This window comes from Hemitrygon akajei, chromosome 9, assembly GCF_048418815.1.
Source record: "Hemitrygon akajei chromosome 9, sHemAka1.3, whole genome shotgun sequence".
Lineage (NCBI taxonomy): Eukaryota > Metazoa > Chordata > Chondrichthyes > Myliobatiformes > Dasyatidae > Hemitrygon > Hemitrygon akajei.
The window spans coordinates 152,392,067-152,406,969 of NC_133132.1; the positions used below are offsets into that span (position 1 = coordinate 152,392,067).

Sequence of the window (14,903 nt, forward strand, 5' to 3'; positions counted from 1 at the left end):
TTCCTCGTCAGTCCCGTACCCAGATTTCATTGTTTATGGAGAAAAATCCTGGTGCTCCATAGCTAAACCGCACAGTGGGAGTACTTCACAGAGCCTGCAATAGTTCAGGTAAGTGGCTCCCCTGCGGTTGTAACTAGGGACAGACAATAAGCTCACATATGAATACTAAACCAACAAGTGAACTTCCTTTGATTTGTAAATCAGTATGATTTTTATGAAGGCATTATGCCCATTTGATGAAAATAAACTTACAGGAGATGGTGTAGGAATTCTTGTGTCTGGAATGGGTCTTGGAGAGATTTCAGCTGGGGCTCCAGTTGGCACTTCAGTCTCATCTTCTTTCACCACGGGCTTTGAAGGTTTTAGAATTGGGCACCTCCCAATGTCTGCATTCTCGAAAGATACCGGCTGAGCAAAATCCAAAGGACTAAGGAGCATAAAGAACAAGAGTACGAGAACAGTTATGTGACTAATGTATAGAGACCACAACAAAAGAACAGCCCTATACAACAGTTTTCTATTCGCACAAATTACCTCAAATCTGCCATAACTGAGTGCAGTTGTTAACAAGTACAGTAGAGTTTTATGAAGTGATCTAAAACAAATTTTTGTTCAGCAAAAATAAAATAGAAGCATGTTATAAAATTTTTACACTGGTTTAGGAAAAAAAGAAAAACAAGTCCTTTATAAATTGTTTTTGGGGATCAAGAAAAAGAATGGATTAGATTGGATAAGCAATAATATGCTAAATAAAGAAATTGCATTGGTGTAATACGGGTAGCACTTCTGTGGCAATGGAATTTATGGAAGACAATCAGAAAGGCAAAGAACAAAACTCTGCTCCAAATCTGCTTATTCCATATGCATTATTTCTGATATTAGTCTTCAGGATTTTATTTAATTAGCCGGATTTACATTTCTCAGTTTGGGATTTGAACTCATGTCCCTAAATTATCACTCCAGGTTTTCCGATCACAAGCTTATATGAGACCCATCAATACACGAACAGAATTCAAATTGAAAACAAACAGTTTAAAACAGATTGCATTAGCACACATTAGGAAATGTGTTCATCGTTCTGCACAAAACAATGAGCTTGAGTTCATTAAGTTGGGGATTTTAATATAAAATAATTAATCAGTTCAACATTTTCAGACATGGACCTGTGGTTTTCCTTCCACTGCTCTCTACTTATTGAGAAACTGAGTTAGATCCTGCCTTTGTTACCCAAAGACATGCCTATTTCCAATCTACTCTTCGCTGTCCTCCTCCTTTCCATTTCTGTAAACTTGAAACATTCTGTTTTTACTTCAGAATTATAAAATTTGAGGTGTTCTGCTTCTCCTGTGCATTATACCCTACAGATAGACAATAGGTGCAGAAGTAGACCATTCGGCCCTTCGAGCCTGCACTGCCATTCTGAGATCATGGCTGACCATCTACTATCAATACCCAGTTCCTGCCTTGTCCCCATATCCCTTGATTCCCCTATCCATAAGATACCTATCTAGCTCCTTCTTGAAAGCATCCAGAGAATTGGCCTCCACTGCCTTCCGAGGCAGTGCATTCCAGACCCCCACAACTCTCTGGGAGAAGAAGTTTTTCCTTAACTCTGTCCTAAATGACCTACCCCTTATTCTTAAACCATGCCCTCTGGTACTGGACTCTCCCAGCATCTGGAACATATTTCCTGCCTCTATCTTGTCCAATCCCTTAATAATCTTATATGTTGCAATCAGATCCCCTCTCAATCTCCTTAATTCCAGCGTGCACAAGTCCAGTCTCTCTAACCTTTCTGCATAAGACAGTTCGGACATCCCAGGAATTAACCTTGTGAATCTACGCTGCACTTCCTCTACAGCCAGGATGTCCTTCCTTAACCCTGGAGACCAAAACTGTACACAATACTCCAGGTGTGGTCTCACCAGGGCCCTGTACAAATGCAAAAGGATTTCCTTGCTCTTGTACTCAATTCCCTTTGTAATAAAGGCCAACATTCCATTAGCCTCCTTCACTGCCTGCTGCACTTGCTCATTCACCTTCAGTGACTGATGAACAAGGACTCCTAGACCCCTTACCTAACTCTACACCGTTCAGATAATAATCTGCCTTCCTGTTCTTACTCCCAAAATGGATAACCTCACACTTATTCACATTAAACGTCATCTGCCAAGTATCTGCCCACTCACCCAGCCTATCCAAGTCACCCTGAATTCTCCTAACATCCTCATCACATGTCACACTGCCACCCAGCTTAGTATCATTAGCAAACTTGCTGATGTTATTCTCAATGCCTTCATCTAAATCGTTGATGTAAATCATAAACAGCTGTGGTCCCAATACCGAGCCCTGTGGCACACCACTAGTCACCACCTGCCATTCCAAGAAACACCCATTCACCGCTACCCTTTGCTTTCTATCTGCCAACCAGTTTTCTAACCACGTCAATATCTTCCCCCCAATGCCATGAGCTCTGATTTTACCCACCAATCTCCTATGTGGGGCCTTATCAAATGCCTTCTGAAAATCGAGGTACACTACATCCACTGGATCTCCCTTGTCGAACTTCCTGGTTACATCCTCGAAAAACTCCAATAGATTAGTCAAGCATGATTTGCCCTTGGTAAATCCATGCTGGCTCGGCCCAATCCTATCACTGCTATCTAGATATGCCACTATTTCCTCTTTAATAATGGATTCTAGCATCTTCCCCACTACTGATGTTAGGCTGACAGGACGATAGTTCTCTGTTTTCTCCCTCCCTCCTTTCTTAAAAAGTGGGATAACATTAGCCATTCTCCAATCCTCAGGAACTGATCCTGAATCTAAGGAACATTGGAAAATGATTACCAATGCATCCGCAATTTCCAGAGCCACCTCCTTTAGTACCCTAAAGATCTAGATCTAGCAACTTTTTATTTATCTCTCATCTCTGTTTTCTTCTATCTTCTATTTACAGACAGATCATCTCGGATCATCCTCACTCAACTGACATGTCAATCCTTATCTCCTTAAAGCACGTTTAATTTATCACTGTTTCTGTTTCAGATTTAAAAAAAAAAACTATTGGCCTGAAATATGAACTCTGCTTCTCTCTCAATTGATGACCTTTACAGTACCTCCAATACTCAATGGTTTTATTTCAGCTTTCCAGTGGCAGCAGATCTTTGCTTCTCTAGGTTATGCTGAAAGTATATGAATGACTGGATGGGCTATGATTGGAGCAGGGTCCCAACTCTGGTTGCAACTTTGAAGACTGTTAAGAGCTCGGGGAGCTGCAGAGAAGTTACGTCACAATATATCCAGAGATTTATGGCTACCTTCCATAGATCAAATATGTTTAACAGGAAATTTGAAGAGGTGCACAAGATAATTGTGGATTTAGATAGGATAAATGGAGAAAAATCTCTATTACTGAATGGTTCAAGAAGCAAGAGAAACAAATTTAAAGTGAGAGGCAATATACAGGGAGGACATGAGGAAAGTAACTTTTTTTTTGTAGGGAGAGGGACTATGATTTTTTTAAAATTGAGAAACAGCGCAGAATAGTCTCTTACTTCTCTTCAATTCCTGCCACCCAGAAGCCCCCTATTTAACCTTAGCCTAATTATGGGACAATTTACAATGACCAATTAACTTACCAACTGGTACCTCTTTGGACCGTGGAAGGAAACTGGAGCACAAGGAGGAAACCTGCGTGATCACAGGGAGAACATACAAACTGCTAGCAGGCAGTGGCAGGAATTGTACCCATGTCGTCACCACTATAAAGTGTTGTGCAAACCAATACCATACCACCCCATGATCTGGAATTCAGTCAGAAAAGCTGGTAGTAGAAATTTCAACTGGATATTTTACAAGTGAATTGCATTGGCTCTGAAAGAACATAATGGCAGTTTTATGCCAAAAGGTGAGAACACGACTGATTGCTTTGCACTAGAACCCAGAGAAACATGAACTGGATGGACGAATGCTTTGCTTCTGTGTTGTAGATTCCCATATAATGTATAGAGTCACAAAATCCATGGTTGGATCTATTTTCCTATACTGCTTTTTTTAATAACTCCTACCAAGGGATGTTTTACAGGCATATAGACATTGTTATGCTTCTATAACATGCATTTCATATAGGCTTGGCAGACAGAACATAGTGTTACATTTTGTCTTTTATCTAAAAGTCACTTTTCCTGACAATCCATCAAGCTTTTACTCACACTGAGTTAACGACCAAGTTCCAAATGCAACCTTCAAAGTGGACGATATTCCTTAAATGACTAGCTTGGAATGAGGTGGGAACCCCTCCTACAAACAGCCTCTTAATGCTCAGAGGCTGGTCGTTCGGTAGTCGTTGTCTCTGAGCTTCTTCTTCATCGACCTGCACCGTAAGCAAGCTGAACGCAAAAGGAGTATCCTGTTAGGTGCAGCCATAAAAATTAAAATCCACAATTGAGTTAATACTAATATTCAATTATTTGAAGAATATAAATTGAGTGGACAGTCAGGAACACTTTCCTAGGGAAGAAGTGGCTAATAGAAGAGGGCATAATTTTAAGGCAACACACACAAAATGCTGAAAGAACTCAGCAGGCCAGGCAGTGTCTATGAAGATGAATAAACAGTCGACGTTTCAGGTTGAGACCCTTCTTTGAGACTGGAAAGGAAGGGGGACGACCCCAGAATAAAAAGATGGGGAAAGGGGGAGAAGGATAGGTGAAGCCAGATGGGTTGAAATAGCAAAGGGCTGCAGAGGATGGAATCTGATGGGAAAGGAGAAGGGACTATAGGAGAAAGGGAAGGGGAGGGGAACCTAGGGTGAAGTGATATCAGCATGCAGGTAAGAAGAGGTAATAGGCCAGAGTGGGAACTAAAAGAAGAGGGGATGGGGTGGGAAAATATTTTTCTCACTGGAAGGAGAAATAAATATTCATGCCATCGGGTTGGAGGCTATGCAGACAGAATATAAGATGTTACTCCTCCACCCTGAGGGAGGCCTCATCTTGGTGCAAGAGGAGGCCATGGACTGACATGTTGGAATGGGAATGGGAATTAGAATTTAAAGGTTTGACCACCAGAAAGTTCTGCTTCTGGAGGATGGAGTGGAGGTGCTCAACGAAGCAGTGACCAAATGTACAACGGATCTCACCAATGCAGAGGAACCCAATTCAGGAGGGCTGGATACAAAAGGTGGCCCCAGCCAATTCGCAGGTGAAGTGTTGCCTCACCTGCAAGGGATGTTTGGGACCCTGGATGGAGGTGAGGGAGGAGGTGAACAAGCTTGTGTAGCACTTGGGCCACTTGCCAGGATAAATGCCGGAAGGGAGATTAGTGGGGAGTAACGAATGGACAAGGGAGTCTTGGAGGGAGTGATCTTTGTTGGGGGAGTTAAACTATGTTTAGTGGTAGGATCCTTTTGGAGATGGCAGTAGAGGCAGAGGATGATGTGATGGATACGGGGGGTTCATGGGATGGCTGCTAAAGGTGATTGAAGGAAGGTATAGTAGGGGTGTTAAAGGTAAGTTCTTTACACAGGGATAAGTGGGTGCGTGGAATACCTCACCATGCATGGGGGTTGAGGCAGATACATTAGAGGCATTTAAGAAACTCTTAGATAGGCATGTGGATTTCAGAAAAACGGAGGGCTCTGTAGGCAGTGTTGTGTCTGTGCACAACTATGAATCGTTTAAGTAAAGGCACACTCGACGGAGATGGCTCACTGGTGCATTCACATTGCAGTGAGTGAGAGAGACAGCGAGAGAGAGAACAAACAATGAGCATGCGTAGATCAGTACGTAGTGCTCAGGAGACGGGTCATTGCTCTAAAAGAAATAGCTTGATACATTACACTTCCTCCCCCTTTAGATCAATGCAACATAAAATTATATGTACCATTCAATTTCCCTTTCATAACCCCATATTCCAGATAAACATGCTTTCGTAATAACTGTCCATAACTAACTTCACAGTCCTAAAGGTTCGGTCTTTTGGGTGGTGATCTGTTTCTTTTAGGATAGTTCCTCTGGACCTGTGGAGTGGCATCAGGTTTAGTAGGTGTCTTGTCTAAGGCAACGTTCTCGGTTTCCAGTGTCACTTTGCTGTCAGTGACATCATCACTGAGAGGTAAATCCAGACTGTAATGTGTCTTGTTGGATGCAGTTGACTCAGGTGTGTTCTTCAGTTGAACATCCAATATCTGGTCCACATGACATCTCCATATCTGGTCTCCAACATCCACTGTATACATCAGTGGTCCAGTTCTTGTAGCTATCTTACTGCGTGTCCACTTGTCTTCTCAGTAATCACACGCGAGGACTTCCTGTCCAATCTTGAAGCTCCTTGCTGCTTCACTTGGCGACTGGCTGAACTGTTTATTCTGCACTTCCCTCTGTAGATCTGGTTTCAGGAGGTCTACACGATATCTCTGATTCCTGTCCATGAACAGCATTGCAGGTGTTTGAATTGTCGTCGCATGAACAGAGTTCTGATGCGCTAAAAGGAAGTTGTCCACCTTCAGCTGTAGAGAAATGTACTCCTTGAACATTGCTTTAATGGACTTCTTGAAGGTTTGAATAAACCTTTAAGCGAACCCATACATTCCTGGGTGGTGAGGAGCTGACTTGAAATGTCTGATGCCATTTTTCTTCATAAACAGTTGGAATTTATCTGACGTGTGTTGTGGTCCATTGTCACTCACAATTTGTTCTGCTAAGCTGTTTCTGGGGAAGATAGACCTCAGAGTGGAGACAGTCTTTGCTGAGATGGTTGACTTCATTGGTATAACCTCCGGCCACTTCGAATGAGCATCCACAGCAATCAGAAGCATGGAGACCATGAATGGCCCGGCAAAGTCAATATGTACTCTTTGCCATGGTGAAGACGGCCACTCCCACGGGTGTAATGGTGCCTGTGGAGGTGCATTTTGAAGTTTTAATCACCCTGAACAGCTCTTGGCCAAGTCTTCGATCTGTTTATCTCAAACACCTTCCCATTAGCATTAAGCAGCTATGACTGTCTCTGGTTAGTGCTACCATTTGGGCTGCCATTCCCTGTTAATGTCACACTGAGAGCTTAAATTGAGTTCCAGTCTAGTTGGATTTTTCTCAACCATTCACATCTGTAAAGTACTGGCCCTCCACTTTTCAATACGTAAAGTTTAACAAAGCTGACCCTGTATCCAACTCCATTTTCAGTTTTACCCTGGACACATCTACTGTGATCCAAATGATTTTGTGATCTGCTTCAGTTATACTATGCAGCTCTGGGCATGACAGCTCACCTTGGTCAGACTCCATGTTGTCTGATTCTGGTTTACATTCAGCAACGTTATGGATTTGCTTAGTTTTGTGTGTGAGACTTTTCACGTGGTTGTGCTTTTTGCCTGCCTCGCACATTCTCACTCTGTGACCTTGTCTGTGACATCTTCTGCACACTTTTTCCTTGAACCAGCAGTTATTTGTATCATGGGAGGATTTTTCACATCAATAACATCTTTGGCTTTTTGCACTATTCAGGGACATCTGTGCATTTCACATTCTAACCTCCTTTTCTATAACTCTGCTGCATCCTTTCCCGCAATCTCTAATGATATTGCAATGGTCAATGCCCGTTCTAAGGTCATGTCTCTTCCAGATAATAGCCTCTTTTGAGTGCATGCCACATACAAGCCAGTCCCTTTATGCATCAGAAAGTCCAGCTCTAAAGTCACAGAACTGGGGAAGTTTGCGCAGTTCTGCAATGTGTTCAGAAATGTTTTCATCTTTTGCCTGGTTCCTATTGTAAAATCAAAATCTCTCAACTATTTCCAGCAGTTTAGGGCTCAAGTGATTTTGTAAAATTGTAACAATTGAAATTGAACGTCTTGCTTGTTGGCTTTGCAGGGGGTTACTAAGTTGTGTAAGAGATTGTACGTACTTGGTCCCATTAAGCGAAGAAATTCAGGGGCTTTCTTTTGTTCCTTCACATTGTTTGCATTATAGTACAGTTCCACCCTCTCGATATACACCTCCCAGCCTTTGTTAGCACTATCGAATTCATCAACTCTCCCAACTGAAGCCATCACCACATTATTTTCACTTTAAGTTCAGCATCTGTTGGGACGCATTAGTGTAATGTCACAGTTAGCTGAGATATATATGAGGTAGTGAGGTAGTGTTCATCGTGTTCATGGGTTCAATGTCCATTCAGAAATCAAATGGCAGAGGGGAAGAAGCTGTTCTTGAATCATTGAGTGTATGCCTTCAGGCTCCTACACCTCCTTCCTGATGGTAGCATGAGAACAGCCCATGTCCTGGGTGATGGAGGTCCTTAATGATAGATGGTGACTTTTTGAGGCTTCCCACCTTGGAGATTCCATGAATACTATGAAGGCTAGTGCCCAAGCTGGAGCTGACTTAAGTTTACAACTCTCTACAGCTTACTTTGATTCTGTGCAATAGCTCCCCCATACCAGATGGCGATGCAGCCAGTTAGAACGCTCCCCACGGTACATCTGTAGAAATTTGCAAGTCTCTTTGCTGACACACCAAGTCTGCTCAAACATGAATAAAACTGGGGAATTGCTATAGTATAAGAGAAACGTAGCAATGATCTGGATGTGATCCATTATATACGGTAACCAATTAGAAGAGCACTGGAAACACATTTTAGACAACATGGAAACGCTAGGAGCATGCAGTGACCTCCACTAATAGATGGTTTAGGGTTAAAAGAAAGGCAGACTCTGATTTATGCAGCACGTTTCACAAGAATACAATGCTTCCATGTGCCTCATGGTTTTTTTTTCTCTGAAATGTAGTCACTGTTGATGGAAATATTAGCAGCATTTGGTGAGAAGTTGCTTCTGTTCCTATTTTTGGGTCTATGACTCCAGTGTAGAATGCATGTGAGGGATGGAGCCATCTATCCATTTTACCCAGATAACTGTGACTGCAATTCTTTCATTTCAAGCACTGCTGTGATATATAACTATTTAACTGTGAGTTCAATGTATCTGGCCTATTCGATATTGATGACAGGACTACTAGGATAAAAACAAAGTTATTGTCAAATAATTTATGTACTGCCATACCCCTTAGATCTATGCAGTCTAACACTATGTTCCTTTCCATCACTGAACACTCCTGCTTCTGGTTTGACAGTAACGCGCCGATGTTCACGAGTTCCAGTGGCCAGATGCACTTCCAAGCGCCCTCTGTTCAGGAAAACTTTATAATAAACCTGTAATTATAAAGCACAGAGTTTGAACACAGACTTTCAGCATAGCCAGCATGAACAAAATTCAAACTAAACCTGATTTAACATAGAAACATAAAAAACCTAGAGCACAATACAAGCCCTTCAGCCCACAATGCTGTACCGAACATGTACTTACTACAGAAATTACCTAGGCTTACCCAGAGCCCTCTATTTTTCTGATTTAGCGAAGTATCTCCTGTTAACAATAATAGGTATCCTTGATACTATTTTAAAATCAATTAAACATAAAGCAACAAGATTATTTTGAAATTGTATTCAATAAACTAGAAAATAGGGAAAAGCTTTTCAATGTGTTACATTTTGAAGTTCTATTATCTTCACTGGCTCAACACGTAATGATTTCAGGGATGATTTAGTATCAACAAAAAATCTTACAGATGATTAAATGTTGCAACAAACAAGAGAAAAACGTTTGCAAAACCTGTCCTGTTTGGCGGCGTTTTCTCCCAAACTGAGCTGAAGCCTTTCCACTTCCATAAAGTATCATTCCAGTCTCATTTTTCGTGCTGAAGGACAGCGATATTTCAGTGCCAACATTCAGTGAGTGTGGCTGAAGCTCGACAAATCCAGGCTTATGGAAGCTCACGGTGTAGACGTTCTGTCCAAAAAGAGAGTACAACTGAAAGTCACTCACAGTTCCGGGTCACCACAGAGCTACAAATCAAGTACTTGAAAACAAACAAAATAACGCAAAAATACAATATTGCACATTTTACATAACTAACCTCTAATGTGCAGCCTTTTGTCAAGCCCAGGTAATCTGTGCCACTTAATAAATTGTATGGTGACTGTGAGATCTCTATATCTCGGAGACACCCACTATATTTCTTCACATTGACTTCAGGCCTATAATAGGTAAGAACATTTTGTTACTACAGTTCTTTTCCCCAGTGCTTGATCGACTTATAGACATAATAAAGTCATTGAAGGGATAAAGTAGCAACATATGGTAACAGGAAACAATTCTAAAAATTCAACAAATATTTCTTGTCAACATAGCATCATTTGGCTCTTTAGGTCAGGCCAAAGTGATTTATAGTCATTGATGAAGTGTTGTAACAAAGGAAATGAGGTAGCCAACTTGTCCAGAGTAGGCTCCCACAACTAGCTAAGTGATACCATCTAGATCAGGGATTCTTAACCGGGGATCTGTGGATAGATTCCAAAAGGTCCATGAACATGGATGGGAAAATATTTACATCTTCATTTTTACTAACCTCCTACTGAAACTTAGCATTTCCTTCAAATATTTACTTATTTATTTTACTTATTTATTGAGATACAGAGCAGAACAGGCCCTGCCGCTCAGCAATCCACAGATTTAATCCTCGCCTAATCATGGGACAATTTACCAGTGACCAATTAACCTACCCTCTGGTACTTCCTTGGACTATGGAGGAAACCAGAACACCTTGAGGAAACCTCTGTGGTCAGGGGGAAAACGTACAAACTCCTTACAGGCAGCTGCTGGATTATGAATGTAGGCAACATACCACAGTAGTAGTATTTGCAGTACCCGTGACTTTGTCACCAATAGAAATCACAGATGCTTTCATATCATATTATTGTAACCATTAAAACAAAAAAAAATTAAAATTGAATGGATGTCCAGCATGACATGCTTGTTGCTTTGTCAAAGACCAGCCCACAGTTTAATGTTCTTATTCAAGTTATAAAATCCTTCACACTGATAAGTCTTGAAAGAGTAACATTTAATTTTAACTTGCCTATATTTTAAATGTATAGGTCTTGTTATTTAATGCATTAATAAAGAAGCATATATATTACTATACCACAAATTCGCTTTTTTAAAATATTTTGATCACCGTTTTTCAATGTAATTGGTTTCTTTTGTAATCCTAGGTATTTTATCATATACATTTAAGTACATTATTCTGAGAAGGGTTCAGTGAACTGCCAAAGGGGTCCATGGCATAAAATGTTTAAGAATCTAGATAATCAGCTTTGATATCAATTTGTAGAAAGTGTTGGTTAGGATAGTATCTATGCCACTTCTGGAGGAGTTCTGAGTGATAAGATACATCTAGAGATGGATGTCTAACTTCTCACCCAAAAGTTTATTATTCTATATCGCGTAGAATTCTCTGGATGGTGCTAGTGGGTTGCTCAGAAGAAAGGGCCAGGTGTTGTTCTTTTGTGGGCCTGGAGAAGCAAGAGTGCTATATCACAGGTACTTGTCTTGGTTCTGTGCTTTTCAGATTTACTCTCTAAATGTCTCTGTCTCTTCTCTATCAGCATTTAGATTTAGGTTTAGAGGTACAGCACGTACCTCTAAAGTCTTTAACATGATCTGGTTACGGGCCCTTCTGGTCCAACTAGCCTGCACCACCTAATCACACCCATGAGACAATTAACCTACTAATCCATACGTCCTTGGAATGTGGGAGGAAACTGGAGCAACTGGAAGAAACCCACAAGATCTTGGGGAGAACACAGAAACTCCTTACAGACAGCGGCAGAATTGAACCCATGTTGCTGGCGCTTGAATGGATTACGTTAACCAGTATGCTGCCATGCCGCCTCCAATTTTGCATAATAAAGGGCATTATGCAAAATTCTGTCCTTTGACAAGCCTTCACACATTTTACCATGTAAAGTGCATTTCATCAATGTAGGCTCTTGTTATAGCTCCAGGCTCTATAAGGAAACTCTACAAGTCTCTGTGACCCATGAACAGAGCGATCAGCACTCCGAATGGCATTACTGGCTTGTCGAAAACTCAGAAAATCTTCCATGCCATTAAGCATGAGTTCAGCATAACAGTCCAGTTCAGGTATTCCACATGACATCAGCAAACCAGCCAATTCCTATGGAGCCCTACGCTGGCACGGATGTTGCAGTTTACACCTACATCAGATCTTCACTCTGGCACATAGCTTACAAAGTAAAGGTAGGAGTCATACACGTGCTAGGTAAATATCTATAATACATTCTTATCAGATTGATTTTTAGCAACAGAACTTCCCAGCTGAGTAGCAGCGCGCCGTTTAAATACACCGTCATCACTGTTTTGCACAAGCATTCTGCGCATCACAACATTTGATGTACACGGTTTGCCAAAGCAATACAGCAGGAAGCAGTTTGATTGGCAAGCAGCCGTAAAGCCTGCAGCTATGGCATAAAGGGCATGAAGCACAGCTTCACAGATCGGATAGATGTATAGAGGAGTAAACTGCAAAGGATTTAAGTGACGTAAATGTCAACATTAACATATGTACTTTAAAAAATATCATGCATTGAAACACAGTTTACCTGGCCTTCATGCTGGATAAAATAAATACAAAAGGAAAATAAAATGATGATGTTAATATACTATATTGATCATACTTATAACATTACAATAGCCTGACTCAATTATAGTACTTTGGGAAACAAGGATGATTTTTGTTCTTAGCATAAAAGTAATCTTCATTCTTTTTCATCAGTATGTTGTTTTTTATAATCCTTCTTAACCCAGCTTCATAACATCAGCACCTCTCTTGATACCTCCATTATCTCTACGCTCACTATTAGCCAGTATGGAGTGATCAGATATTTCCTCCAGTTAAATAATGGGATGACTGACACCATCTTTTTAGATCCACTTCACATACTTCATTCCCTTGTTGCTGACTCCACCTATCAACCTGCAGCTCTCAGAAACTGATCCACATCTTGGTGTCCTGTGTTCATCTTTGAAGTTCTAAGAGGCCAAACTCTCAACAATACCTCAAGGCTTTGCAATTTCCAGTAGATTCCTTCCTAACTTACTAGCCTACTCCTCAAAAACCTAAAGTAATCCAAAACCTTTAGGACTCTCACTAAGTCCTATTCATTCATCATCAGTGTTCTTATTGGCTGATGCAGGCTCTCAGGTAAGCATCAACTGTTTTAGAATCTTCATTCTCATTTTGAAAATTCTCCAATGCCCCACCTCCTCCTGCCCAATAATACTCTGCAATATCCCCACTTCAACTCTCCACCTGAAACGTCGACTGTACTTTTGTCCATAGACGCTGCCTGGCCTGCTGAGTTCCTCCAGCATTTTGTGTGTGTTGCTCCACTTTAATTCTGTCTGCATGCTAAATCAAGTGCTCTATTGTTTGTGCTTAGATTTTCGGCCGCCAAGAACCTACGTTCTGGAACTATCTCCCTAATCCTAGCTGTTTTATCCGTCTCTTTTTCCATGAAGCCACTACTTTAAGTCTAATTCACTGACCAACAATTTGTTCATTTGCCCTCTTGGTATTTGGCATTCATTATCTGGTTCAGCACGTTCCTCTGAAGCATCTTGGAACATTTCAGCTGCACTGAAGTCACCATACAAATGATCCTACGTGGATTATCCTAGTTCACAGTTTGCTCTGCCATTCAGTAAGATCACAGTTTACCTTTAATGCCTACAGTTTTGCTCCATTCTGCAAGTATCTGAAGATCTACCAGTTACACATTCCACTATACAATGCATCTACCTGAATTACCATCATACACAGAATTATTCATAATTAAACTGACAAAAATAATTTCTAATTCAGTTAATATCCTTTGAGTTTACTATGTACTCTGAGCTTACTTTTGAAATTAAAGAGTTTTCACAGAGAAACTGATGACAAAATCCTCCCTTAACATACTGCATAAACAAAAGCAAAATTACTATTGTTTCAAAGATTCATTATAGGTGTCCCAGGCACAACAGAGCACAGAACTAAATCTTTTATACAAAGCAATAGTATCAGGGTATTTATATCTTTGATAAACTTTCTATCTCTGTAGCACCTTATCATACACAGGCACTACCACTGCTCTGTACACAGAATTCCACAGATCTTGTCAGTGCAATTTTTCTATAGAGTTGAGAGTTGCAGACATAATTCTGGGAGTTCGTTTTAGCAAAACTCTTTGGAGATTTACTCTCTGGAGGAAGCTTACGTGCTATTGCCACTTATAGTGGAAAGTGCCAAATGCTGTCAATGCTGAAAAACTGGCAATAAACACAAAAAATTATGATAAATTCCAGACAGTGACATGGGATCTGTGATTGGTAGATCTTTAGATATTTACTGGATTGAGAAAAATTATAAAGATATTGAAGATTAACTGTGATCTTACTGAATGGCAGAGCAGACTGTGTACTAGGATAATCAATGTAGGAATATTGTGTTTGTGTGCACTTTGTATATAGAGTCATGGAAAAGTAGAGCACAGAAACTGGCCCTTCATCCCATCTAGTCCGAGCCAAACCAATTGAACTGCTTACTCCCAAAGACCTGCACTGGGACCGTAGCTCTCCATATCCCTATCATGCATGTACCTATCTAAACTTCTCTTAAAAGTTGAAATGAAGCTTGCATATTCCCCTTAAACCTTTCACCTTTAAACTATGACCTCTAGTTGTAGTCCCACCCAACCTCACTGGAAAAAACTTGCTTACACTTATCCTATCTATACCCTCATAATTTTGTATACCTCTGTCAAATCTCCCCTTAATCTTCGATGCTCCAAGGAATAAAGTCCTAGACTATTCAACCTTTCCTTATAACTCAGGTCCTCCACTCCCAGCAACATTCTTATAAGTTTTCTCTATACCCTCTCAACCTTATTTACATCTTTCCTGTAGGTAGGTGACTGAAACTGCACATAATACTCCAAAT

The 14,903-nt window shown here is 40.7% G+C and overlaps 1 protein-coding gene across 2 annotated transcripts in view; it reads right to left on the minus strand.

The window, feature by feature from the left end:
* lama2 (laminin, alpha 2) overlaps positions 1 to 14,903 on the minus strand; it is a 374,730-nt gene that overhangs the window by 18,905 nt on the left and 340,922 nt on the right. For both annotated transcript variants that reach the window (XM_073057306.1, XM_073057305.1), the window contains exons 52-56: positions 9,978 to 10,098; positions 9,674 to 9,850; positions 9,065 to 9,213; positions 4,215 to 4,391; positions 253 to 427 (exon numbers count right to left, since the gene is read on the minus strand). In XM_073057306.1, the coding sequence (XP_072913407.1) occupies positions 253 to 427; positions 4,215 to 4,391; positions 9,065 to 9,213; positions 9,674 to 9,850; positions 9,978 to 10,098 (799 nt within the window). The remainder of the gene's footprint in view (positions 1 to 252; positions 428 to 4,214; positions 4,392 to 9,064; positions 9,214 to 9,673; positions 9,851 to 9,977; positions 10,099 to 14,903) is intronic.